Genomic DNA, 26,518 nt, shown 5'->3' with positions numbered 1-26,518 from the left:
TGGAAGCGGGGAAATAAGTAGGCCTTTATGGGTAACACCAACTAACTTTAGGAAGACTTCTTTTGTATCCTGTCCACACTGGTTTTCTTTCAGTTGTACAAGTTTCTTTCCCATCTATAAGGTAATTGTACATTACCAAAGAAAAGAGAGAGGCAACTTCAAGAGAGAGCAACAGTGGCTAGTGCCTGATGAGAAGAGGAAATAAAGGTTCCTTTGCTTCAACCTCCAGATATTTATTGATGGCCAACTCAGTGCAAACAAGTGAACAGGAGGATGACCGAATTGGGGAGAGGGCATTATAGGGTATTAGCTAAGAATGCACAATGGTAAATGGATGCTTTGGGGGGATTTGGGGGTGTGTGCCAGTCCTAGGACTTGCACTCAGGACTTGGGTGTTGTCCCTAAGCTTCTTTATTTTTTTTTTTTTTTGTAGTTTAGAGAAAAGAGCCTCACAGACTTTCCTGCCCTCCCAGGCTGGTTTCAAACCACCATTACTCTCAGATCTCAGCCTCTGAGTAGCTAAGACTGTAGTGTGAATCCTCAGTGTCCCACTGATGATTTTGTTTTGTTAGTATGAGAGACCTGAGTATATTTACAAGCTGAAGGGAAGGACCTAGGAAAAAATAAAGAAAAAAAATAAGGAACTAGAAGAGAGAAATGACAGAGAAGTAAGGCAGAAGTCCCCAAGTTGGGGGCCATGACCGAAATTTAGCATCTGCTCAGAAATTTTTTTTGAAATTTGATGTCAAAAGACAAGAACAAAAACTGAATATTTATATTTCAGGTTAGAGTTGTTCAGAAATTAGAGGTCGTTTATGCCTGATAGCTTCATTTTTTTAAGATAAAGTATGAGGCAAGGTCTTACAGCAAACACAAAGATAAGGGAACTAATTTGAGCCCTAATTATCTTACTAAAGGCTTGAAGGAACCACTTAGGGAAATGCCAGGAGATGTTCATCAAGATCAATAAAAAATTAATATGCAAGCTTCAGGACCAAAATAAGATTCGGACTCAGGTAATTATACTCCCTGAAATCCACAAAAATAAGAACATTGATATACAAATCTCAGCATTCATAAATCAAAAAGATTGGGAACATCCATCCATACTTGGACAATTGACTAGTAGAAGCTGTATAATGACAAGAAGAAGCAATCACATTTAAAAATCTGATGGGGGAGGAAGTTTAGAAAATAGATGAGATATCAGAAGATGCTAACAGACATGGGAAATAATGAAGGCCAATAAAATGATGGCTTCCCAAGGACTACATGAGGCAGAGGCAAAGGGAAACTGAGAGAGAGCTGGATAAAGGAACTGTGTGTGAGCAGGGTCAACTTCAGAATAGGACATTTGGGATTGAGGAAGATGTGCCTGACTGGACCTGGGTGAGCAAAACAGAGGTTTGAAGCTGTAACTGTGGGAGTCAAGGAAAGCAAGATACTAGGCGTCCTATTGACATCAGAGGCTAGCTAACGATGGCTTGTGGCTCAGTTGCCTGATTTGGTGAATAGGATTGCAGAGTAACACAGCTAGTCATTCATTTACCTATTGTCTATGGTTGTTTTGCTACAGAAAATATCTTGTGAGGAGTTACAGCAGAGACCATCTGGCTTTGAAAAGCCCAAACAAAATTTACTGTGTTGCCTTTCAAGAAAGCATTCCTTGGCCTGGGCCTAGAAGGTTAATGGAACACTCTATGTTCAGTCAGGTGATGGTCCAAGGAAAAAGCAGAGGGGCCGCACAGAGCACACTGGTAATGGCCTGGAAGCTGATAAATGGAGGCAATTAGTAAGGGCAGCAGATGACAGAGCTGGACGTGTGAAGTTCCAAAACGGAAGTATTTCTGGAGAAAAGAGTGCAATGTCATGCACATCGAAGGATGAGTCTTTAAAGCGACCTTATATCAAAGTCTACAGTTTAAAAAAAAAAACACACATATTTCTTTCTTCCTTCTTCCCTTCCTCCCTTCTTTGAGACAGAGTACTGTTACTTAGTCCAGGTTCTTCAGCTGGCCTCGAATTTTCAATCCTCCTCTCTCGGCCTCCCATGTACCAGCATTACAGATGTATACCACCATAGCTGACTTTCATTTCTGAGAGGTCTTTTTGCTAAATAAATAAATAAATCTCTTTCCTATATACTAGGACTTATTAGAACTCTGATTTTAGCAGCAGTGTTCTCTCCAGGTATTTTATACTCAGTGGCCCTAGCACTCATACATGGTCCTGATGCAAAAAACACAGGGTAGGAAGCAGCAGTGGAAGTGGAAACGGTCACCCACCCCTGTGTGAATAGGAAAACTTTGAGAAAGAGGGCGGAGGGGAAGAGGCTGGCTTGCACTTCGACACTGCAGGGATTAGTGACAGACTGAAAAAGGCATTGAATTGGCCACACTTTTTGTTACTGTGACACATGCCAGAGAGAAACAACTTTGAAGAGGAAGGCTGTATGTCTGCCTTATGGAATGTCAGCCCATAGCCGACTTGCTCCATTACTTCGAGGCTTGTAACAAGACAGAAGTGTAATAGAAAGGTATGGCAGAGGAAAGCTGCCTATAGTGGGCAGGTACCAAAGAAGAGTAATAGGAAAGGGCTAGGTCTGGGATATACCCTTCAAAGGCACGCCCCCGCTGACCTACACCCTCCAGGTAACCCTGTCTTTCCCAATTCTACTGCCTCACAACAGTCTATTTAAATTTTAAACTTGTCAATGAATTAAGCCATTCATTAGGTCAGAAGTCTTATCTAATCATCTAATAATGATCTAATCATCTCTAGAAATACCCTCACAAATGTACTAGGAGATGTGCTTTATTGATCTCCTAGGTATCTCTCAATCTAATCAAGTTGACAATTGAGATTCATCACCACAGCCACACAGGAAACAGAAGGAAAAGGTAAAGGCATAGGATGAGATACTGATGGAGAAAATGAGTAAGAGGCAATTTCAATTCTCAGGATTTTGTATTTGATGTCCAGAGAGAAAGTGGATAATCCAAAGCCACAATAAGAGTCACGAGAGATTTACACACTTGAGTTCTACCAGGCAATGATCTGTGCATGGAAACTCCCTAGGAAGGGAGTTTTGTGGAGCAAGGTAGAACGGTGGGTTCATGCCTTGATTCTGGCAACAGTAAAATAATTTTCCTAGGCTCTTAGTGGACTGGCAAATGCTTGAAAACCATATAATTCCAAGACTGATGGAGAACATGGGAATATGGGAAGCTTCAAATATCACTGATGAGAGTACAGACTGGGTGAGGAAAACCAACTGAGCAGCACAATTTGGCAGTATTTAGGCAAACCTCAGAGAAATGTCTATAAAAGTCCTTAAGGAAATGTGTGCAAAGACAGTAATCTCAGCAGTATTTCTAGTGATGGGCAGCAGAAGCCAACCTAGCTGTGCAACCTTAAGGTTGGTAAAATGTGATAGATAGCCATTATGGAGCAGTCAGAATCTGTGGACTAGACTATGTTGTCAAATAAATCTTTGCAATGCTGTAATGATGCTGTTCTGTATAAGTGCTATTCAATATGGGACTCCCTAGCCATGTGAGGTTTATTTTAGTCATCAAATTAAATTTTGAAAGTAAAAATACATTTCTCTGTTGTAGTAGGTGTGGCTCAAGAGCCACATATGACTAGGAACTAACCATATGCTATAAGGCACATATTGAACATTATCACTATCGAAGAAGGCTCTACAGGGCTATATTCATACAGAGTAACATGAGTACCTCTTTAAAATACAGTGTTGAGTCAAGAAAGAAAGAATTGCAGTGTCATACCACATCACCATTTACTTAAAACAAATTGATGCCAAAGCTGGTGGCTCACACCTGTAATCCTAGCTACTCAGGAAGATCGGGGTTTCAAGCCACTAAAAAGGCCTTGAGACTCTTAATTCCAGATAACTAGCACAAAGTTGGTGGTAGGGGTGTGGCTGAAGTAACAGAGTGCAACTCAAGCAGAAAAGCCAAGCAAAAGATTGCTGGTATAAAAATAAAACAAATAAGCCAGGCGCTGGTGGCTCACGCCTGTAATCCTAGCTACTCAGGAGGCTGAGATCTGAGGATTGCGGTTCAAAGCCAGCCCGGGCAGGAAAGACTGTGAGGCTCCTATCTCCAATAAACCACCAGAAAACCGGAAGTGGTGCTGTAGCTCAAGTGGTAGAGCGCTTGCCTTGAGCTGAAGAGCTGAGGGACAGCGCCCAGGCCCAGAGTTCAAGCCCCAGGACCAACAAAAAACAAATAAAACAAATAAACAAACAAGAAAAGCCAAAAAGTTAATAGATGTTAACAAAAATGTGAAAATGAAATTTACTTCATCCAAATTAAAGATGATATAGTATATTCATACATCAAGATATTGCATACTGCATTAACATGCATAATTTTTTATGTTTTGTTTTGTTTTGTTGCCAGTCCTGGGACTTGGAATCAGGGCCTGGGCACTGTCCCTGAGTTTCTTCTTTGCTCAAGGCTAGCTCTCTACCACTTGAGCCACAGTGCCACTTCTAGCTTGTTCTGTTTATGTGGTAGTAAAGAACCAAACCCAGGGCTTCATGAATGCTAGACAAGCACTCTACCATTAAGCCACATTCCTGGCCATAATTTTATGTTATTTTATTGATCAGTTAAATAAAGGATTTTAAGAAGTAAAAAGAAATGTGATCACTTCTTGGCCTGTAGGCTAAGATCAAATATAAAATTATGTCAACGTGAAATAAGTCTACATATTTGCAAGAAAAATAAGAGGTAAGTAAATTAGGATGTCCATAGCAAAGGGCAGATAAGATATGCAAATAAAGATGTACATTGGAAACATACAAGCAGACAAGCTAATAATCACTGGAAAAAGAGGGCTTTTGTGGGTGTATGATAAAATTCACAACACTGTGAACTGAGAAATATGATTGACCAATTGTGTGCACTGAATTCACAGAAGAAAACAGGTAACAAAGCAAGCATACAAACAACAAAGATAAACCTATAACATGATATTCACTAGAACCAAGATGACAAACAGAAGCAGAAAGAGGAGTGGTAACCAAGAGATGTTCTTGAAGCCTTTTAGAATTCATGGAGCTGTTCCTATAGGCACACTTACGTGAATTTTCAGGAAGAGGATTTTGTAGATGTAAAGAATAGTACTGCTTAGAAAGTAATGCCCTACAAATGTTGCCGTGGCAAAACTGGAAGAGTCCAGAGTGTTACCCAGAATGCTACAGGCATTATTGCTAAGAGAAAGACACAATTCTTGCCAAGATAATTAGTGTGGATATTGAGCATATCAGGCCCAATAAGAGTTCAGACAGTTTCCTGGAACATGTGAAAGACAATGATAAGAAAGATGAAGAAAATCGAGGGAAAGGTGGCTGGGTTTAGCTGAAGTACAAGTGGCTCTCCCAGAGAAACCCTCTTTGTGAGAGCCCATCGAAAGGAGCCTGGGCTTTTAGAAACTTCTTAAGAGTTCATGTTGCAGTAAATGGAATTAAAACAAAGACTTCTAGACTGTAAAATTGTTTTTGACTGAGTAGAAGTATGGAATCCTCTTTAAGTCATTATGCAAAGGAGTTAGTTTATGTCTAATGTTAATTTATTTATACCACACATCTTAAGCAGTGTCTCCTTCTTCATTATTTCCCCTACTCCATCTATCCCAACTTCACCCATCCCCTCAATTTTATTCATGCATCAGGAAGAATATCATGTCATTTGAAAGGAACTAAATGGACCTGGGGTGGAAATTACAATGAGTGAAATAAGTCAGACTCAGACAGACAAAGGGTTCATGTTTTCTATCCTATGTGGAAGTTAGATCCGAAATATAAACATTTATAAAAACACTTATTGGATCATAGGCACATATGCAATACCAAACTGACTAAAGTATGGATACAAAAGGTTGGATTTCTATAGTTGTAACCCATTTGAGCAATTCACCAGCATGTTGATAAAATAAATACTAGGAAGGTGAAACCATGTCTAGAGTTAAGGGGAGCAGATCAGATGATTGGAGAAGAAGAATGGTGGGAGAATGCAGTCATAATATGCAATGTATTTATATTAAAATAGACCTTAGGTTCTAATAGTATTTTCCAGTAAAAAGAGTTCAAGTCCTTGGAGACCAGCTAGGAAGGAACAGACAATGTAAAAGACAAACCAAGAGGAGATGATAATAACAGAAAATAAGTATGGAAGTTCTGGAAAACAAAATCCAAACTGCACATTGACAAGGGTACACCAAAGAGACATAGTAGCAAGCTGGAAGAGTCCCCATTAGCCAAAGCTGGTACAAACCTTTTGGAGCAATAAAATCAATAAAGTAGTATTGAATTAAAATCCAAAGTAGTATATAAATATTCATGAGTCCATTTGATATGAATAAATGATAAAATGAATAAATGAACAGAAGAGAAGTGACCATTCTCTCTTTATAGAATCATTCAAAACAATTTACATAGATCCTCATTCTACAAAAAGGCAGACCATAACTCTACATTCCTGTAATATTGTTGGTGTACAGTCAAGTACAGGAAGGGGAGAAGGAGTAACTTTATAGTGGAGAAGGATGAAAGGTTCCAATTTCTATCCTTTAAACTGACCTTAATCAGAGAAACTTTTTGTTTTTAATTATATTTTGAAAAGAAAGAAGAAAGAAAGGAAGAAAGCAAGAGAGGAAGAAAGGAATGAAGGAAGGAAAGAAGGAAGGAAGGAAGGAAGGAAGGAAGGAAGGAAGGAAGGAAGGAAGGAAGGAAGGAAGGAGGGAAGGAAGGAAGGAAGGAAAGAAAGAAGGAAGGAAGGAAGGAAGGAAGGAAGGAAGGAAGGAAGGAGGGAGGGAGGGAAGGAAGGAAGGAAGGAAAGAAGGGAGGGAGGGAGGGAGGGAGGGAGGCTGGGAGGATGGGAAGGAAGTAGGGAGGGAGGCAGGGAGGCAGGGAGGGAGAAGGAAAGGAAGAGAGGAAGCAAGGAAGCAAGGCAGGCAGGCAGGCAGACATGTATATGTGTTCTGTGTTTTATGAAACTAGATCTCAATCTCGCCTCCAAAGGGGAATAATTAAGCATGTACTTTATTTTTCCTTCAAAAACTCCAATGCCTCAAATTCAAACCACATCAGCATATCTAGAAGAACATTTGAAGTGTTGTAAAATTCATCACTCCTGCATTCAAAATTCCTTTGATGTAAAAATCTACATTTCTGTGGAGAAACAGTAAATAATAACCCTCTCAATGCCATAAATTACTCTATTCTGCTAGTACAAGTTCTATAAGTGCTGAAGACCCTACCTTGAAATTGCTACCATTCATACCCTACTCGAATGGGGCTGCCAATAAACACATTTGTTCTCTACAGTTTGCTGTAGAGAGCAAAAGAATGGTAAGAAATCAATTTTAAAGTTTGTTCTCAAATGGGAAGATACAGAGATGTGTGAAGTTAATGATACATATTGTAATTGCTTCCTGTTAGTCCAAAGCTCACCTATAAATATAAAATTATGCTCAATATAACTTTGAAGCCAATTAAAAAGTCCAGTAAGTGCTACTCAAGCAGTTCACTTATCATATCTCTGACAGTGAATTTTACACCCAAACCATCTACTATGCAAAGATCCAGGGCCTCATAAAGAGTTAATACCACAGTAGCTTCAGTATGACTCCATGACCCCATCTATCTGCTATTCTCAATTTGCAGTTCTATAAGGCACTTCTCAGAAGAGCACTGACAATATGATCTTCACACTTTCCCCCACCCCCATCCTTCCTATTTATCATGCCTGTGGATACCAGAGCACACCGCCAGGCAACAAGGAAAAATTATTACCCAAACCTGGAAACCATGAGGAAAATATAGATTCCCAAATTCTTCTTAGATAAATACTTAAATATTCCTTTATGCAGATTTACCTTCTGTGTTAAGAAAGCTTATTCAGAAATCACTCAATGATATTCACAATGAGGTTCAAGAGGCATTTGCATAGAAATCATAAAAGACTCATCTATACAAAGTGAGTGTGCTTTCCTCATCCCAAACATTTCAGGGCTCCTTTTCTCTACCTACAAAAGCAACAGTTTGGGGCCGGGGCAGGAATAGGCACATATGATAGTAACTCAGAGAAAATCCTAAACATCCTATTGACCTGATGGATCCATGAAATGTTAGATAGGGGACCCTAAGTAATTCATTTTCCCGCCCTTCTCCTCATTTTTCTGCACTGTTGGAACAGGTGGCAAGCCAGAGGTTGACACCAGATCTATCTTCATAGCTTGTTCTTTTAACCACCACACTGAACTGCTTCAAACACTTTAAACAGTACCTTGCACGTGGGAAGCTGCTGATCGCTAAGGATTGATTGATTTACCTTCAGGTATACTTGCTTCAATCAAAAGCCATGACAGTAAAGAGAAACTCCAAGGGACAAGGACAATAGCTTTCTTCACTCAGTTTTACACATGCAAAAGCTCAATCGTTGGGTCTATAACAGCAAGGCATCGTCTTCAAACAGTAATGAGACTAATAAATGTATCTTGTTCATAGCACTGGAAACCTGGAGGTCATGCTTCAAGTTAACTGCCTCAAAAATCAACTATGCCTCCAGAAGTAGGGAGGTCTACTGTTTAAAAATAGCTATGGTATAAAATTTTAGCTGAGATATGAAATTGTAGTTGATGAACTTGGCAAACCTTTAATTTCCCCTGAAAGAATATTAAAGCTTATATACCCATGTATTTTAAATTATAAATTACTGCTATGTTCTAAAACTCTGGAGAATTTTACAACACATCTGAAAGCAGAGATTTAGATTATCTGGATTGAAGTTATTAGAAACATCATACCATTAATCAGGCCAGCCACTATACTATAAATATCAGCGTGCTGGAAATGACATTCTCAGATAAAACCATTCCAACTCAAGACTATGGGTAGTCAAACAAAACAAAACTTAAAGTTACATCAAGCCCTCATACAGCAATTTGCAAACCTACTATCAAAGAACTAGAGACATGAACTCCTCTTCCCCTCCCATGTGAGATTATTCTGTAAGCAAGAGTGACAACACTGGTGCATAGGTGTCTGGAACCAAAACCACTGCTTTCCATGCCAACAAGCCCTCCCTGCCTGGCCTTCATGAGAAGAACCATGCCCCACCTCCCAGAACTAGGTATGGCCCTATCATATCTCAAGGCTACTCTAGTCAAGCTGATCTTCACATTATGCCCATGTGGGCATGTCCTCTCATTCCATATTCATTACCAGCACCATCCTCTGCTTGTCTTTTCCTTGTGACATCAAATGTCTTTGCTTCTCTGACAATAAGCGAAATCAATTCTACCTTAAATTGTATTCATGTCTTCACTTCTGTCTTCCAAATCCATGCAAAGAACTTGAGAGTGCATTGGGCTAAGACTACCTTTGTAAGGTGTCTGAAAGGTTTTATAAAGAGAGGACAGGTGTAGGATTTAGGAATTGATGACTGCTTGGTAGGGAAGGGAAAAGAGACTTGAAGGCAAATGAAATGGCATGTGAAAAGTCTTCAAATAATCCAAAATCCTATGGCAGGTGTGGAGGGATAAGAAACTTGGAAAGTCAGCTACAGTGATATTTTCAAGAAAACTCTTGTTTGAAATGAGAAAACCCTTGTTTGTCTCATTAAAATGAGAAGACTTGCTCCTTAGGTGAAAGGAAACCACAACTTGTTTTCGTAGTGTCTGCTTGTTTGTATTTTTCCACCCAAACAGATGACAGGATCTGATTTGGTCAAGAGACCTCTTCCATGGGTCTACTTTTATGGATGCATTTCATTCTTGAAGCCTCCTGTACTTGGTATTACCCCAAAACACAACCATGTGTCACTACAGTCTTACAGATATCTTTGTGTTTCTGAGGACTAGAGATTACCTGAGGAGATTTTTATCTTTTATCTTCTGTGTCCTAACAGTGCCCAAGTGAGCTAATAAGTATATGAGCTCCCAACACTCATTGACTCAAATTCCTCCAAGGGATAGATTATAAAACTGGGTTCCAGTTAACAAAAGTTAACATCTAGAACAAGAATATGGACTTCTTTCCCTTTTGGCTCAGCTTGGTTCCACCAACAAACCTGAGATTTCACATTTATTCCTACTCCCCTTGAGAAATCTAGACCTGAAGGATGAGATACCAGCACATGGCTGGTGACTGGGAAAGTAGAGGACAATCGATGCATTTAAAAAGTACATCTGGCCCTGAAGTGAAAGTGGGCCTATGCCTATGTCTAAATGCCAAGTGGCAGCAGGTTACTATAGCAACCACAACAGGGAGCTGCCGTGGGTAGCTTTGCACAGCAAGGCAGAAAACCCATTCTTTAATATCTGTGCTTTTGTTGTCTGTATCAGACACAAGGAGGCATGTCACAGTCTAAGTCCTGGCTTTAGGATTGGGGAAAATAAGTAGAGCTTGGAATAATTTCTGGGCAACCTCTTTTGTTTACCTCCACACATGACCCTGTTCATGCACAGGAAACACTACATGTAAAACACAGAAACAGAAACTCTTAGAAATGAATATCCTGGGCTAGGAATGTGGCTTAGTGGTACAGTGCTTGCTTAGCATGCATGAAGCCCTGGGTTCAATTCCTCAATACCACAGAAACAGAAAAAGCCAGAAGTAGCACTGTGGCTAGGTGGTAGAGTTCTAGCCTTGAGCAAAAGAAGCTCAAGGACAGTGCCCAGGCCCTGAGTTCAAGCCCCAGGCCTGGCAAAAAAAGAGAGAGAAATAAATGCATATCCTCTCTATTCAGTCTTATATAGTATGATGAACAAATTATATTTGCACTCAGCATGATTTCAACACAAACTTTGCATCCATTGAATGTCCAGGAATTACACATTGTAATGGGTAGTAAATATATGCTAGCCTACCCCCAGTTTTACTGATGGTATTGATATCTTCTCATGCAAAAATAAATAATCCTATCAAGAGTGTAGGTTGGCTTGCATGGGTTCACTTGAGTTAAGCTACAAGCCAACTTTTCAAGAATCCAGATAGACTTAGAAAGTGCTTTTCCATTGGGGTTTGGGAAGTAAGTGTTTACTCCCTTATTGCCTAAGGTTTTCAGTATGAAGATATATCTTTGTGAAGGAAGAGCAAGAGAGAGATGTGAAAATTCAACATGTAGCTCTAACCTTCAAATGGCCATCAGAAATCCTGTTCCTGCAAAGTGAGCTGAAGTTGGTAGGATAATAAGTAGATGTAACAGTGTCTTGGATGTCATTTTTGTTCTTTGGATCAAGAGACTGCACGGTGATTACCTTTCCATCCTCTCCTAAGAACAGCAAGGAAATGTCCAACATCACTAAAGAACTGGGTTGCACTGTGGTAGTACACCGCACGAGAAGAGGCGCAATTGCACGTGGAGAGGTGGTGCTTTGTATCTGTGGTGCAGGACCCTAATATCTTTGGGACTCGGTAACAAAAAAAGAGAGGTAATTCAAAGTGATGTCAGGATTGCAATACTTGAAGGAATTTTGTAGTGCCTAAGAAAATTGCAAGAGAGATAGCAAGAAGGAGAGGAGTAAATAAACGAAGGAATAAAGAGCCTGGTGCCCAGGGTGGTCATTCTTTGTGCACGCCTTTCTAAGATAGCTCTGGAAACAAAGAGACCTATATTAACAGACCACAGTTAGGTAATCTTCTTGTACAAGAATCTGTCATGTGGCAAGATGTAGAGGTGGCTGAACATGGAGGTTAGACTTATACACAGAGGTCCAAACTTCCAAAGAATAAACTCCAGGGGTTGTAAGAAACTTGAGTGTTTGGAAAAAGAGAAGTGTCAATAGCCCAGGAAGAGATCAAGAGCTCTCAATGAATGAAGACTAGGGATCCAGCCAGTGCAGTTGGGCCTGCACATGCCTAGCAAGATGATGACACAATACCTGTCTCTAGAGCCCTTGGGAATGACTGTGGGTGTTTTAGTGTCCAAGGACTAAAAGCATGTGGCCTGGGAACCAAGGAGAAGGCTTATGAGAGAGAAGCAGGTGACCAGACAGGTACTTGGAGCTTGTCTCCGGAATTAAAGCCAGGAAGTCCAGACTAGATACAAGGTTTTGTGGGAGACCCATGCAACCTGTGTCTTGGGGGCGGGGGAGGGTCGGGGCAGAGAAGGCCCAGCCATCCAGGTTAGCTGTGGGAGAGAAGTCTGGTACACTGCCTGCAAGTGGGTGTGGAGAATGGTGGTGGTGGGGAGGAATGGGGCGGATCCGGGGAGGTGGAGTGGGGGAGGGGAGGGTGGGTGGCCAGGGGGTGTGTGGAGCCGGCCCGGGTGGGGGTGGGGCGGGGGCTCGGGTCCCGCGCCTCCTCCTCCTCCTCCATCTCGGGCCACCCCGACCCTCCCCCAGGACTCACCCAGCACGAAGTAGGGCAGCTCGGTGTTCTCCAGATCGTCCACAACGACCATCTCTCCGGGGAAGTCGTTGCGCACGGAGAAGAGGAGCTTGGGCTCGGAGGCCGAGGGGCTGTGCATGATGCTCAGGTCGTTCTCGCGCAGGAAGGGCAGCGCCGACACCGTGATGCTCTTGAGCTTGCACTCCAGCTCCTTGGAGGGATCGGCGTCGCCGGCGGCCGTGGCCAGCACCGCGGCTGGCCCCCAGCAGCAGGCCAACAGGGCGCAGAGCCCGGCTAAAGCCATCTTGAGCCCCGGCCGCCTTCCTCCCAGCGCCGCGGCGATGGTGGGGGAGGAAGCCGGTGGGGAGGGCGCAGCGAGCGCGCGCGGGAGGCGGGGGCTGGAGGGGAGAGGCTGGGGAGGGGATGGAGAGCCGGGGAGCCCTGGTCCCCGGAAAAGGATGCTGCCTGCCTGCCCAGGGACTGCTTCCCAGCGCTGGTTGTCTGGAGATCCCAGATTCTTTCTTTGTTTCCCGGAGCCGCTTATCTAGGGAAGGGAAATGGGAGGGTTGGGGGGGGGAGGGAGGAGGAGGAGGAGGGTGGAAAAGGGAAGGAAGGACGTTGGGAGGCTAGAGGAAGGGAGCCGGGGATTCTAGGCAATCAGGTCAGCCCCCAGCTGGCTGCGGGTGTTCCTGGCTTCGCATCCTCCCGGAGGAGCCGCGCGCTTGGCCATTAATTACCTGCACGGCATGCTTAAAATTTCGGGTTTGTAATGTCGCATCTTGTGGCACAAGGCTGGAGACAGGCAGCCACAGGCACACACTTGAGCAGGTGTGTGTGAGGGTATGGGGTTCTAGCTAAAAATTCCTTCAGTGATGTGTGTGTGTGTGTGTGTGTGTGTGTGTGTGTGTGTGTGTGTGTGTGTGTAATACTCTTTCTTTTTCCTTAAACTCATGACTCAGTTGGATCTCTCTGGTGGATAAATAGGTTGCTAAATAAATGCACCCTTGTGCACTTTTTTACTCAGCATTGGCTTTGCAGAATATTTAAAGAAAATCTTTGTTATATGGATGCAGAGAGTTGACTAGATGTGCACGGGAAATTGCGGGGGGGGGGGGGAATACAAAGTCTTTTTTACTTGCAACTTTTTGCCTTTTCATTTCTGTCCTGAGTGTTATCTATACTAACCAATAAAAAGATTATTTGGGGGAATATGGAGAGTTATAAAATTGACAGAAAAAGCAAGCTTAGCTCAAAGAAATGTTGAGCCTTTAATTTTAGAAAACGTAGCAAGTGAACAGAACTGGGAGAAAATGTGGGGGGGGGCGGAAATAAAGTTTCTGACTACCCTAAGCAAGTGGAAAAATAATAAGTAAGAATATCTTCCAATGCGAGCCAAGGTAAGCCTAACTCAGCTTCAAGAGAACAGGGCAGATATTTAGCACTTTGCCTAAATATTCTGAAGACCACCACCACCACCATCCCCAAATCCTGGCAAGATCTGTTCCCAAGGATACTTGATATTGTTGCCATTTAAAAATGATAGCAGTATGCAATAAACAGCGGTAGAGGGTGACATTTGGGAAATGCTGAAATCTGATATTTAACTGAACTTTCTCTCACATGATAACCAATAACTTATTTCAAAAGTGTGACTCTCCAACACTTTTTATTCAATGCTGATTTAAACACTTATGTGGTTTAAGACTATGTTGAGCTAAGTTTCCACTCTAGAAATTTAATGCACCACCTTTCAGCTGCAGAAACAAATGTATTCTCAATCTATCCAGGGTAAATTTATAGATAATCGCAAATGTGCACCCTTTAAAAGACAAAACAAAAAAAAGTGCTATCCATTTCACTAGATGAATGTAGTTGAATAATTCAATCTCATTCAATCAGTGTATTAACTGTCACCTTTAGGAACCAAAATACTTGCTTACCACCAAAAAGAAACAAACAAACCAAAACAAACACTTTGAAGTAAGTTTAGTTTTTAAACCTGACATCCCAGATTCACCAAAGGTTATATTACCATATAGCATTATAAACTATTGCAAAAAATAAAAGATACAGTAGCTAATGGCCTTTTAAAAACTCATGCTCCTGTTATGGTTGTCCTGAGTTATTGAAGCAGATACAAAAAACTCTGATACATTTATTTTCATTAGTATTAAAATATATTAAACATAGGTGGTCAAGATTGTCATTGAAAATTGTCAAGGTCATTGTGGAGGTCATTAGAGTATTGGCAGGAAAACACAGTCCTAGCATGTGAGAAATGACGCAAAAGAACTAGAACTAGAATCTCTGTTTCCCCAACTGTTTACATAGCAGGTGAGGAAACTGAAGTTAGTGAAATAATTAGATGCTTTGCAAGATTACTCTACTAACACAAGACCATACTCTACAACACAAGACACTAAGACCATAGCAAGATGCTGTATATCACAGAAGTCCATTAGCAAACAAATGAACATACACCATATCCTGGCATCATTCCAAATGTGGGTGGAAAAATATCCCTCATGTGTTGGATGTAACCTACTATCATGTTGAACTCTTTCCTTCTAATTCTGAAGAATATTGGGTCATGTCAGAAAAAATAAGTAAAGTTAATATCTAGTTGTCATCATCAACTCCTCCTCCTCCTCCTCCTTCTCCTCCTCTTCCTCCTCCTCCTCCTCCTCTTCCTCCTCCTCCTTCTCCTCCTCCTCCTCCTCCTCCTCCTCCTCCTCCTCCTCCTCCTCCTCCTCCTCCTCCTCCTCTTCCTCTTCCTCCTCTTCTTCTTCCTTCTTCTTCTGAGCTGGTCCTGGCTGGGCCTTGAACTCAGGGCCTGGCCACTGTCCCTGATATTGTTTTTGCTCAATACTAGGGCTCTAGCTCTTGAGCCATGGCTCCACATCTACCTTTTTTAGTAGTTAATTGGAAATAAAAGTTTCACTGGGGCTTTCACATAACTGTCTTTGAATTGTGATCCTCAGATCTCAGCCTCCTGAGTAGCTAGGATTACAGACATGAGCCACTGGTGCCCAGCATTATCTAATCAACTAAAAATATATATATATTTTCATATATATATATTAAATGTTGGAAGTTGATATTTCATGTCTTTATTACCATTGAAAGAGTCAAACAAAAGAAGCTGTGGAAATAAAAGCATATTTTTTCTGGGGTAATTGGTTTCTGCAAAGTAAGTTTTGTTTATAAACCTGACATCCTGGCATTAAGCCAAAGTATATTAGCAAGCAGCTTTCTAATGGATATATCACATGTTCTCCTTTTTTAAGAATTAAAGACAGATGAGAGTAGAGATTGAACTTACAGATAACCTACTGTATCCTGTATCTATATAATAGGTGAGGCTTTATATGTATCCATCTCAATCATCACTTTTATAAAAAACAACATGTAAAAAATGGCATGGATTTAAGTCTTATCTTCATAATTTTCTTATTTGGAGGGGCTTGGACCATTCTTAACAATTTAAACACAACAGACGTGTTTAAAAGCATTTCCACTCATCTCGCAGGTAACATATAATACATACAACTATTTTATTCCTTACAACACTATGAAATAACAAGTTATGTTGTCGCCACTACTGACTTTTCACCTGAGATCTGACTTCCCATTTCTAAATGCTAGTAGCCTCTTTCTTTGACTCTTATAAATAGCTTCTGATTACTTGTCTTGCTACCAACCAATTCTGTACATATGTACCAAGTGGATCTTTGTGAAGTCTTGCTCTCATGGCAGTATTCTGCTTTTCCTTTTTCTAAAAGATAAAGTGCAAACATCATGATTAGAAAAGTTAGATTTCCAAATATATACTATTTATTTTCTGTAACCCCTCCTTAACTCCTTACACACATCAAATTAAAGCTAGTTTCCTATTTTCACTGTTCCCCATACCTTTCTGTTTACCTGGCATATTACATGCTTTATTCTTCCAACTGTCCCATTTCTTCAGATGTTCTCAGTGAGAACTTCCAGCACTTCTTTTCTTAGCTCACCTCACTAAATACTTACTCATATGCACACACATGTTCATACACAGAAAGGTAAAACCTATTCCCACAAACTGTCTTCAATAATTTTATCTATGAAGTAGAAATAAAAATGGATAATTTGTAGGGGAACCATGAGAGATTCTAGTCCTAGCTGTTTTATGTCATCTCTCATATCCTAGAATAGACTATGTGCTCATTTTAGACACTTACTTGATGTTCAGGGGAGACAATCAGCACCATTATCACCTTTATCAACTATTTCAAATAGGAAATAGATGTTAATATCATATTCACAAGATGTTGTAGCAAAAGCAAATTACATGATTTAGACATTTCATGTTTACCTAGGAAAATGGATACGTGTACATACCAAAGGATAAGACCATTCCTACCAGGTTTTAATTATAATAATACACAAAAGTGCAAGAAACCCAAATATTCATCAACAGAAGAATGGAAACTCCATATAGCCAAGCAATGGAATACTACACAGCAATTTAAAAAGTGCATATGCATGGATGAGTCTCCCAGACATACTGATGAGTGAGGAAATAAGACATAGAAGATCATATGCTATAAGACACTATATTTACAGAATTCTAAAGCATGTAAGAATTCTAAAGCATGTAGTAACCATCTTTGGGGAAAGGAATCAGAATGGTATGCCTTCTGGGGCTGGAGGATTTTAAACTGAGAAGCAGCAGAACATACATTTTGCGTGATGAACATGATGTAGATAATAGTTATTATATGACTGCATATATGAGTAAATGTTCACTCAAATGTGCACTTGTGGATTTTTTAAATATTTATGTCACCCAATTAAAAATGTATTGCATAGTTTGGTCCACATAGGGAAATACACAGTAAGTTTTTCCCTGCCAACTCCACCCCATCTCTGCTTCTACAATAGAAAAGTTTAAATTTCTTTTTAATTCCAACTGGTAATCATTTGTTCAGTCACCTCCTCCATTTACTCACTCTCCATACACTTATTATTTTACAAGAACTCCAAGATTCAGTGTCTTATTACAGAAGAGAATAGCACAGCAATTGAGCAGCCATAGATTTAGACTCTCACTAGCAGACTTGAATAGCTTATCCCAGATAAGGAAGTAGGCTGTGGCATGCTATGTAGTTTAGGCAGACTATCAAGAAGTATGTCAGAAGAAAAAATATAGATGAAAGTCAAGAAGAGGTAGGTATGAGAGGACATAATGAGATGCTATTTCTAATTTTCTTGAACATCTTGACCTGACATCATTTAGCTAATACAGCTGTATATCACGTTGACAGTCATTATTTAATTATTTACTTGGTTTAGCTTTGAACAAAATAGATTCTGGTGCTGCTCCCATTCGAGACTCTTCTCTCCTATTCAGGCTGTATATTCTCTTCTGCAGATTCTTCCCATCATGGAACTTAATGTGTCTCTACACATTCTTTCTAGCAGTTTAACCCCCAGCCCTTCCATTGAATTGGATTTTTCTTCAACTCTGACTCTCCCATATTCTAGCCAGAATTTCATGTTCATATGTCACTAGCTCTGCATATCTCAGTTTTTCTCTTTCCCTGGAACACGACAAAAAAATGCGATGCACACTCTTCAATTCAAAGTTACTATTTTCTTCCCTTTCTTTTTTCCTCCCCTCCTTCCTTTCCTCCTCCCTCCCTCTTTCCCTCTTAATTCACAGGCTCAGCAAGAGCACCTGCTTCACAGACACAAGGCTGGTCCTGTTCTGAAAGCTCTAGTCTTCCTTTAAAAACCAAGTCCCTCTTCCTGACACACACTGAAGTCAATGGAGATGCACGGAGAGAAAACACCACAGGCAGAACAATTCCCTTTTTTGGAAGCAGGACATTTTTCCTCCCTTCATGTCCCCCCAGTTCTCTGAAGTTCACCGCTGCCTTCATCTTCATAGCCTTGATGTGTGGGGCAAGAGGTTTCTTAATTTGTCCAGCGCTGCCAAATCTCTCTTCAGCCATGTTACAGAGTTCTTGCTATCCTTTCTCCTATAACTCTGTTCTCTCTCTCTCTCTCTCTCTCTCTCTCTCTCTCTCTCTCTCTCTCTCTCTCTCTCTCTCTCTCTCTCTCTCTCTCCTTCTCTCTCTCTCTCTCTCTCTCTCTTCTCTCTCTCTCTCTCTCTCTCTCTCTCTCTCTCTCTCTCTCTCTCTCTCTCTCTCTCTCTCTCTCTCTCTCTCTCTCTCCCCCCCCCTCTCTCTCTGCTGTTCCTTACTTGGGGGCTCACTGCTAATTAAGTAATCCAGGAGGCTAAAATGCACAGAACAACCGAATGAAACCTCAAATTAGAAGGAAAATGGCTCAAATGGGTCTCCATCTCTGAGAGTTCTAGTTAAGCAAGCAAACAAAATGGGCCGGGACAAATGATTATTGTAACTCAGGAAGATTAGAATCAAATGCAATTAGCTCCCCAGCGACTCCGTGTTCCTGCGCCTTTTACACGCTCAAGTTTCCACCTCCCACCCCCCACCCCCAGCCATGAATTTAGCTAAGACTTCCTTATTCTCTGCAAAAGCAAAAAAAAAAAAAAAAAGAAAGAAAGAAAGAAGAGAAAAGAAGAATAAAAAAAGAAAAAGGAAAGTCCCTGCTGCAAGGCTGGGAGGGTTAACAGAGCTGATACCCTGGCCTGCCAGCTAACCAAGGGAGTTAGCCAGTGGGGCTCACAGCCCGCCCCTGCCAGGCCGCCCAGCCAATGGGCACCTTCGGGGAATGTGGCGCTGCGTCCTATTGGCTGCCAAGCTACGTGCATAAGAAAGAAAAGAGAGAGAGGGCAGGCCGGGCAGCATTGTTATCTTAAGACTGGGCTCCGGTGTCGGAGTCTGCAGGTGACACCGCTTAGGTACGGAGCGCCGTGTCGGAGCGCGGGGACTCGCGCGGCGGCTGCAGCCCGGGGGTGGATGGCTTCCGCCGGCTGGGCGGGCGGCTGCGCGCGGCTCCGGCGGCGGCGCCTCCGCTGAGCACGGCGGCCCCACGCGGGACCGGCCGGGGACATGCACCTGCCGCGCGCCGCTCCGAGGGCCCCCGCAGGTCGGCCCGCAGCCGCGGGGAGGCGGAGGCGCGGCCCCCGCGCGCCCGCCAGGCGCTGACGGGCCGGGCGACCCAGCGGGCGGCTGAGTCTCTTTAGGAGTTGGTGGGGAAGAAGGCAAGATCGCCGCTCGATCCTCGGTGGACAGACGGGTGGACGGACTCCCCCCGTGGGGGTGTCCACGTTCCTCCGCTTTCTACTCCCCCCCAGCACCCCAGCCCCGGCTCGCCCCAGGCCCGGCGCCGGGGCCCCCCTCCTACTTCCACCCCAAAATGCTCGGGGTGTCTGGCATCCGCGCGGGTCGGCGGGGAGGCAGCCGGCCCCCGGCGTAACCCCGGTGGCGCCCGCGGAGCGGGAGAGAGCGGGCTCGGGAGCGACGTCAGTCCGTCCGTCCTTCCATCCATCCATCTGTCCACCCACCCGCTGAGGCTGGGGGGGGGGCGGACGTTCGCAACCCCCCCCACACACACACAGCCCCCCGAGATGAGCCGGAAGGGCCACAGAAAACCATGAAGTGAAAACTTTGGAAAGCCGCCACTGGAGATGTTGCCCCCCGCTCTGGAAGCTTTGAGGAGTCGCCCCCCGGTCGGTGGAGGTTTGGGGAGCAGCAGCTGATACAGCCCAAAGGAGGGCGAGGATTCCAGGTAACAGTGCCCGGCTTCGGGGCGCGGTGGGGGGTGGGGGGTGGAGATCTTTCTGGAACCCTGTTTGCTGATCCTTGTGTGGTGTGTCCGTTGGTAAGGGGTTCTGTGTGTTGCCCTCCTCTGGTCTTCTCGCCCTGGTGCCTGGCAGCTGCAGGGAGATCATTTTCACCTCTTAGTTTTGGGGTTTGGGAAGATGACGCTGGGGATGGCTTCTGGTATCGCCTCCTGGTGTGACACGGCTGTCCCTGGGGTCGGGCAGGCGTGCCTGACCCATAGTGTGTTTTTTGGCCTGGCCTAAGTCCTCAAAGTTAGTTCAACTCGCATTAGCTTTCGAAAATCCAGCCGGGCTGCATAATTGCAGACGATGACAAGGACTTTTGCCTGCAGAGCCCGTGCTGGACTGAAGTCGGCCAGGTTGGCTGGGTCTGCACAGGACCCTGAAAGAGCTGGTAGGGTGATGTACATGCATGTCCACATGTTCACCAAGCCCTGTAGCGTGATTCCAGAGGCCAGTCTCCTTCACCCAGGCACATCTTGCCCCGGGAAAAACGCTTCCAAAGAGGGAGCCATATAAGGTACATACAGTCTCCCCAGGGTGATAGCAGGAGCCCCGTTGAGTTGAGCTTCATAGAGCACTAGAGACACTCCGGGAAAAGATAGCTGTGCTGAAGAAAGGGTGTGCTGGTATCATCAAACAGATCACTCTTCCTCATTTCTGTGATCACCTAGGTTCACAGTTGAATGCTGCCTGTGGAGTGTGTGTGTGTGTGTGTGTGTGTGTGTGTGTGTGTGCTTGTGTGCTTGTGTGCTTGTGTGCTTGTGTGCCTGTGTTCACAGCTGTGTGCAGGAAGCTGGCTGCTCACAGAAGCATCCTGCATGTGTAATACCCTGCTCAGGCCACAGATAGATGGAGGGTTCCTGCCCACTGTGAATATGAACTTGTAAGCTGCTGTTCTAACCAGAGGAGTTTTTACTCTTCACCAAGCAGTCCTTATGCATCGTACATATTTATCCAGGGCATATAGACCTAAGCCAAATATTAACCAATAATCAAGCTAAAACACTGTAACATGATTGAACAGACCCCTCTGTAAAGAACTGTGTGTGTGCTCTTCCACACCCTGGGAGCTGATTTCCCCGAGTAGAAACAAATGTTTTGTTAAAGGGGTAATAATGATAATTATAAAAGGCTATGCTTATAGCCAGGCAGTTCGGGTCTAATCCAACAGGGACAGTGATATGTCAGTGATAGACCAGTAAGAAGGATAAAATGGCATATTGTAAGGCAAATATTTCTGGCTCTGTCATTTTCCAGGTATATACATGTCAGAAACACTCTCTCTCCTCTCTTTTTCTCCCCCCCCCCCATGCTCTCTCTCTAGAAGACATGTAGTGCCAGCATTAACCAAACAGATAAAGTATTTTACCAAATCCCCTGGGGGGCAGTCTGATGACATCAGGCAATAGAGAAGTGATGCTGGAGTTTGTGTTTTCCTTCTCAACTTCACACGATTGTGTGTATGTTGTTTGTTTAAGGTATGGCCCCATAGAGTAAGTTGCTTTATCGTTTTGATGGCAGGACCAAGCAATGCTATCAGCATGATCCTGTCTTACCAGTCTCACAGCTTCTGCCTACTCTGAGAAATGATGCATGCTTTGCTTCTTTGAGTAGGGATATGACTTGGAACGATGTGGAACATGGACACTGTGAAGTGTTTCAGGGCAAGGAAGCAAATGGCAGACCATGGTCTTCCCTGCTGAAGAGCAACTGGTTCCAAACCATTTGATATCTGGGTTTTCAGCCACAGAGAAATCAGAAGCATTCTTGACCCTTGCTTCCTTCTCCTCCAAAAGTGGAACTGGCTTTTTTCTCCCCAGAGTGGAATGGTATTGCTATAGTGTGGGCACAAGAAAGGAGGTGAGGAAGGGAGGGACTGGGAGAGTAGAAGGACTCTGTTCTGCTGGCATTGGTTTGGTCTAGAGGATAGGAAGTATCATCTCTTCTTACTCCTCAAGGCCATCTCTAGGTGTTCCTGTATGGCCTCCTGACAGGTTGTTTACTGAGCAAGGCCAGAGGGCACAGAACATGCCTGCGTCATCAGCTCCTCCTGATCCCCTTCCCCAAGGCACAGGAGAGCCACTGGGGAGCACCCCATAAGAGACATCCCCTCTGAGGGTGCTCCTAATTCCCTCTCTGCTCACAAACAAAAGGTAATCTGGAGGGACAGGGACCTCTGCACAGGCACTTTCTACTGACTAGTATGCTTAGTATTGAGGTTTACTAGTTAAGGTTTAACAAAACATTGTACAGTGTATTTTTTTTGGTGATTCAACTCTCTCTCTTAAGTAATAAGACCTTGTATGCATTTATAAAGGCTTCCTTTCCAAAGGTCTGAGAGTATTTTATGGAGCTCATCTAATTCATTCTTGCATGGCTTATTGTCTCACTTATGTTTGCTTACCCTAAGAAGTAGAATTAGAATGATTTTAGCCTATTTCTTGGAAAAAAGAGGACAGAATCCAGAGAACAGAATCTACCTTACATTGGATCACACAGTAGTTAAGGAAAACCACAGAGTGGGAGAGCTGTGTCTTACTGTAAATAAACAACCCCTCTGTCTACTGGATTCTTCTAAGAGACGGTTTAAACCTAGTCATTGTGATCTAATATATTTGTGTACTCTATAAGACTGCTAGCTTGCAGGGACCCAGGGTTTCTCCGCTGGCACTTCTCTGACAGCGGTGAAGGAGAAAAGTCATAGAAACCTTTGACCTCTGTGATCTTACAGTCTAGTTAGAGAAATAGGCTTACATTTGTGAAAAAGTACATGACGACACAAGTTGAAAACAGCAGTTCAATACAAGAGAAGTCAAAAGGCTGGCCCAATTAATCTGCAATTGATTTGTACAGATAATGAGAGCTATCTGTATTCAAAAGAGGGAGAATTTGAATGGATCAAGGAAAGATGGATCTAGCCAATGGAGACACTAACAGTAACCATTGAGAAGGCTGGAGACTTCAAAGCTTGAGTGATTCCTTAGGGTTCAACCTGGACCATCTCTTCCCTCGCAGCTGGTTTAATAATATTAAACATAGGTGGGCCTAGAGAAAGTTGCTCTAGGATGCAGACAGGGATCTCTGAAATGTTGGGCCTCTCATCAGGCATTGACAATTGACTACCTAGCCTTTTATGCATTCATTCCCAAGTCTAATCCACATACAATGGGGAAAATGTTGTTCAAGGTCAGAGAGCTTAGCAGCATCATATCCAAATTTTTGAATAAGGATTTTGGGGGAAAGCAGGCAAATTTCAAAGAGAACATGAGAAAGTCTCATATTTTAGAATTAGAATGTCTGAAGAGCAAGCTCTGATTTTTCCTCCATTTCCTATTTCCCCACCCAAATGTTCCTCCTGGGGTTTACTTAGAGCCGGCAAAATGCCAGAGCCCTTAGGCATTTAGCATGGAGCAGAAGATTTTCAATCTTAAGATTCTTGAGCATGCCCATGTACATAACCTCTTGTCTTCCTTTCTCTTTCCTTTTTAATAAAACATATGCTGTAGCAGTCACAAAGGAGGAGACCACAAAAAAGCAGGAGGGGGTGGGGTGTAGTTTTGCCCGCAGCTGTACCAAAGGGTATTGTGATTGCTCAGCTGAACAAGTGAGGGGAGAGGCAGCCTGCCAGCCCCGGCAGCACCATGCAGGGGCCAAGTGCCCGGCCCTCCAGGAGAAAGAAGGCTATGGCCAGTCAACCACACACGTGTGCTCCAGCAGCACAGGTCTCTCCCAAAGAGATCAAGGCAGACGACAAGTCCTTGGAGAGTCTGGCGGTACAACCACCCTATGTGTCATCTTCCCTTCATTTGAGACACCTATTTAGCCTGTCACTGTCTGAGTGACCCCATTCCACTTCCAAAAGGAAGTTCCTTTTGAGGAGGAGAGTAAAATGACTTGCCAAAAGCCACACCATGACTGCTGTAAGGTCAAGAGGAAAAGCCTCAGGGACTTAGTCCATGAGTGTGCTTTACCCCAGATCTCAAAGGCCATTTACTTTCTCTTGAAACTCTTGTCCTAGATCCACCTTGTCCTAGATCACCCTTGTTTCCCATGTTAATAGCCATGCAGCTGGTCTGTGGGTAACACTTTGTCTCTATTCGTCAGTAGCATCCACTGCCACGTCTGGGGCAGAGGTGGAGGCCCAACACCTTTTTTTTTTTTTACATGTTAGACAAGTCACAGCTGGCTCAGGTATACTTCAGCATGAGGTCTACTGTAGTTGACTAGTCTTCCCTGACCAATAAGAGACAGGTAGTTCCCCATTTAAATAGTAACTGAGCTTTGCAGAAGGAAGCAAAGCTGAATAGCTTCGCAATAGCATGGAATCAGCAGCCAGTCCCATCATTCCTTTTGCTGAAACTTGCATGTAATGCAAATACATTTGGACTAGGTAAATCGATGGGATAACCTAGTACCTCACAGGATTGAACTCAACATGGCACTGTCCAGTATGGTAGCCACAGGTGTTTCTTGAACCCTTCACATGTGATTTAAGTATAAAGCACACATTGTATTTTGAGGATTTAATTAATTAATTAATTAATTTATTTATTTATTTTTGTGCTTGAACTCAGGGCTTAGGTGCTGTCCCTGAGCTAATATTGCTCAAGGCTAGTGCTCTAGTACTTGAGCCACAGCTCCACTACCAGGTTTTTTTGATGCTTAATAAGAGTCTGATGGACTTTCCTGCCCAGGCAGGCTTTGAACCATGATTCTTAGATCTCAGCTTCTTGAGTAGCTAGGATTACATACAGGAGCCATCAGCATCCAGCAAGATTTAGTCAGTAATACTTTATTGATTACATGCAAAAGTGATAAAATATTGGTTCTAGTATGATTAATTTCACACTTTTTTTGCAACTTAAAAAAATATATAGCTACTAGGAAAGTTAAACTTATGTCTGTGTCTGCCATTGTATTTCTTTTGAACAGTACTGGGCCAAACTCTGCAGAGAAGTGACAGGTTAATGGGCAGAGCTTGAGACAGGAGGACCAGAGCCATAAAAAGAAAGAGAACATGGAGGAAGAGGTCAAGAGCAATCCAGAGTGAACCTGTGGGCATATGTTTCTGAAATTTGAAGTCAAGGAGGGCACAGGTTGCTTACATGGGTTTATATTTACTTGGAGAGAGACTTCATTGACTGTGGCTGAGGCTGTGAGCTCTCTACCACTTGAGCCACAGCACTACTTCTGGTTTTCTAGTGGTTTTTTTAATTGGAGATAAGAGTCTCATGAACTTTCCTGCCAAGGCTGGCTTTGAACCTAGATCCTCAGGTCTCAGTCTCCTGAGTAGCTAGAATTACAGGCATGAGACACTGGTGCCCGGCCTACCCAAAGCTTTTGCAATGCATTGCAGCTCTTGAGTCACATGCTGAAAATGAGCTTGGAGGAGGCCTTGTGGGTTTACCCTTATCATTTTGACTGGTAATTGTGGAAATAACAAGTACATGAACTCTAGGATCTCACCCCAAGTATATGGTAGTATCAGTGGGGATCAGCTGTGTTTAATCTTCAAAAATCCTCTTCTTTTTCACTTCTACCATATCATGCCTATCACTTGAGAAACTTTTCTTTCTCAAAACAGATGTTGATGGTGTGATGGGAGAGAAATGCCACTGCTCTGTGTTGAACATGATCTCATCAAACTACATACGATAGGAAGAATGGGGAGAAGACATAAGGATCAAATCATATCTAGTCCTTAGCAATCTGAAGAGTATCACTCATTCATTATTATTATGTTATTAGTGTTAGCTATTGCAGTAAGAGTTAGCCATGACTAGACCATGTCTATAGTTTGCTCAGCCTCCTAGAGTTCACACAATGTTTTCACAAACTGTATTACATCTGCTTCTCACAACACCCCTGTGGGGGCAATCATTACCTCTATTCAAGGTTTTCCATCTGCCTCCAAATTCCCTTTATTACTGTATTTTCTAACCCTTTTCTTTACATACACTTCTTTCAATCTTGCTTAATCACACAGATCTACTTATGGTTCTCAAATGTTAATCATGTAAAAGGGGGCATCATTACCTCTCTGAGCCTCAATTTTGTCACCTATAAATGTAATGATGTCCCATCTCTCAAGGGTTTTTTTTTATTTTAAAGCTGATGTACAGAGGGGTTACAGTTACATAAATTAGGTAACGAGTGCATTTCTTGTTGAGCAGTATCACCCTTCCCTCATTGTCTCCCAGTTTTCCCTCCTGCTTCCCCCACCACAAGTTGTATAGTTCATTTCTGACACAAGGTCTGCTGAATTAGTTCACCCTGTGTCTCCAAGGGTTGTTAAGTCGGACAGAATAGAGAAGTTATCAAACATAGTTCCAGGAATACTGCACAATGCTATATGAATGTTAACCTTCTTTTCTACTAAAATCCTCAGCTGCAAA

General features: G+C 42.9%; 2 protein-coding genes across 6 annotated transcripts in view; one reads left to right on the top strand and one right to left on the bottom strand.

The window, feature by feature from the left end:
• The window catches only part of Astn1 (astrotactin 1), a 299,448-nt gene extending 286,277 nt beyond the window's left edge, over positions 1–13,171 (bottom strand). For all 3 annotated transcript variants that reach the window (XM_070034406.1, XM_070034407.1, XM_070034408.1), the window contains exon 1: positions 12,386–13,171. In XM_070034406.1, coding sequence (XP_069890507.1) covers positions 12,386–12,668 — 283 coding nt within the window. In that variant the 5' untranslated portion in view covers positions 12,669–13,171. The remainder of the gene's footprint in view (positions 1–12,385) is intronic.
• Positions 13,172–19,232: 6,061 nt separating this feature from the next.
• Positions 19,233–26,518, top strand: part of Brinp2 (BMP/retinoic acid inducible neural specific 2) — a 102,129-nt gene continuing 94,843 nt past the window's right edge. For all 3 annotated transcript variants that reach the window (XM_070034403.1, XM_070034404.1, XM_070034405.1), the window contains exon 1: positions 19,233–20,065. The gene's annotated coding sequence lies outside the window, so the exon portion shown is untranslated. The remainder of the gene's footprint in view (positions 20,066–26,518) is intronic.

This window comes from Dipodomys merriami, unplaced genomic scaffold, assembly GCF_024711535.1.
Source record: "Dipodomys merriami isolate MVZ:Mamm:240054 unplaced genomic scaffold, mDipMer1.0.p SCAF_24, whole genome shotgun sequence".
In the NCBI taxonomy this organism is placed as follows: Eukaryota; Metazoa; Chordata; class Mammalia; order Rodentia; family Heteromyidae; genus Dipodomys; species Dipodomys merriami.
The sequence above is the reverse complement of the archived record's forward strand: the minus strand, read 5'-3'. Positions and strand labels throughout refer to the sequence as shown.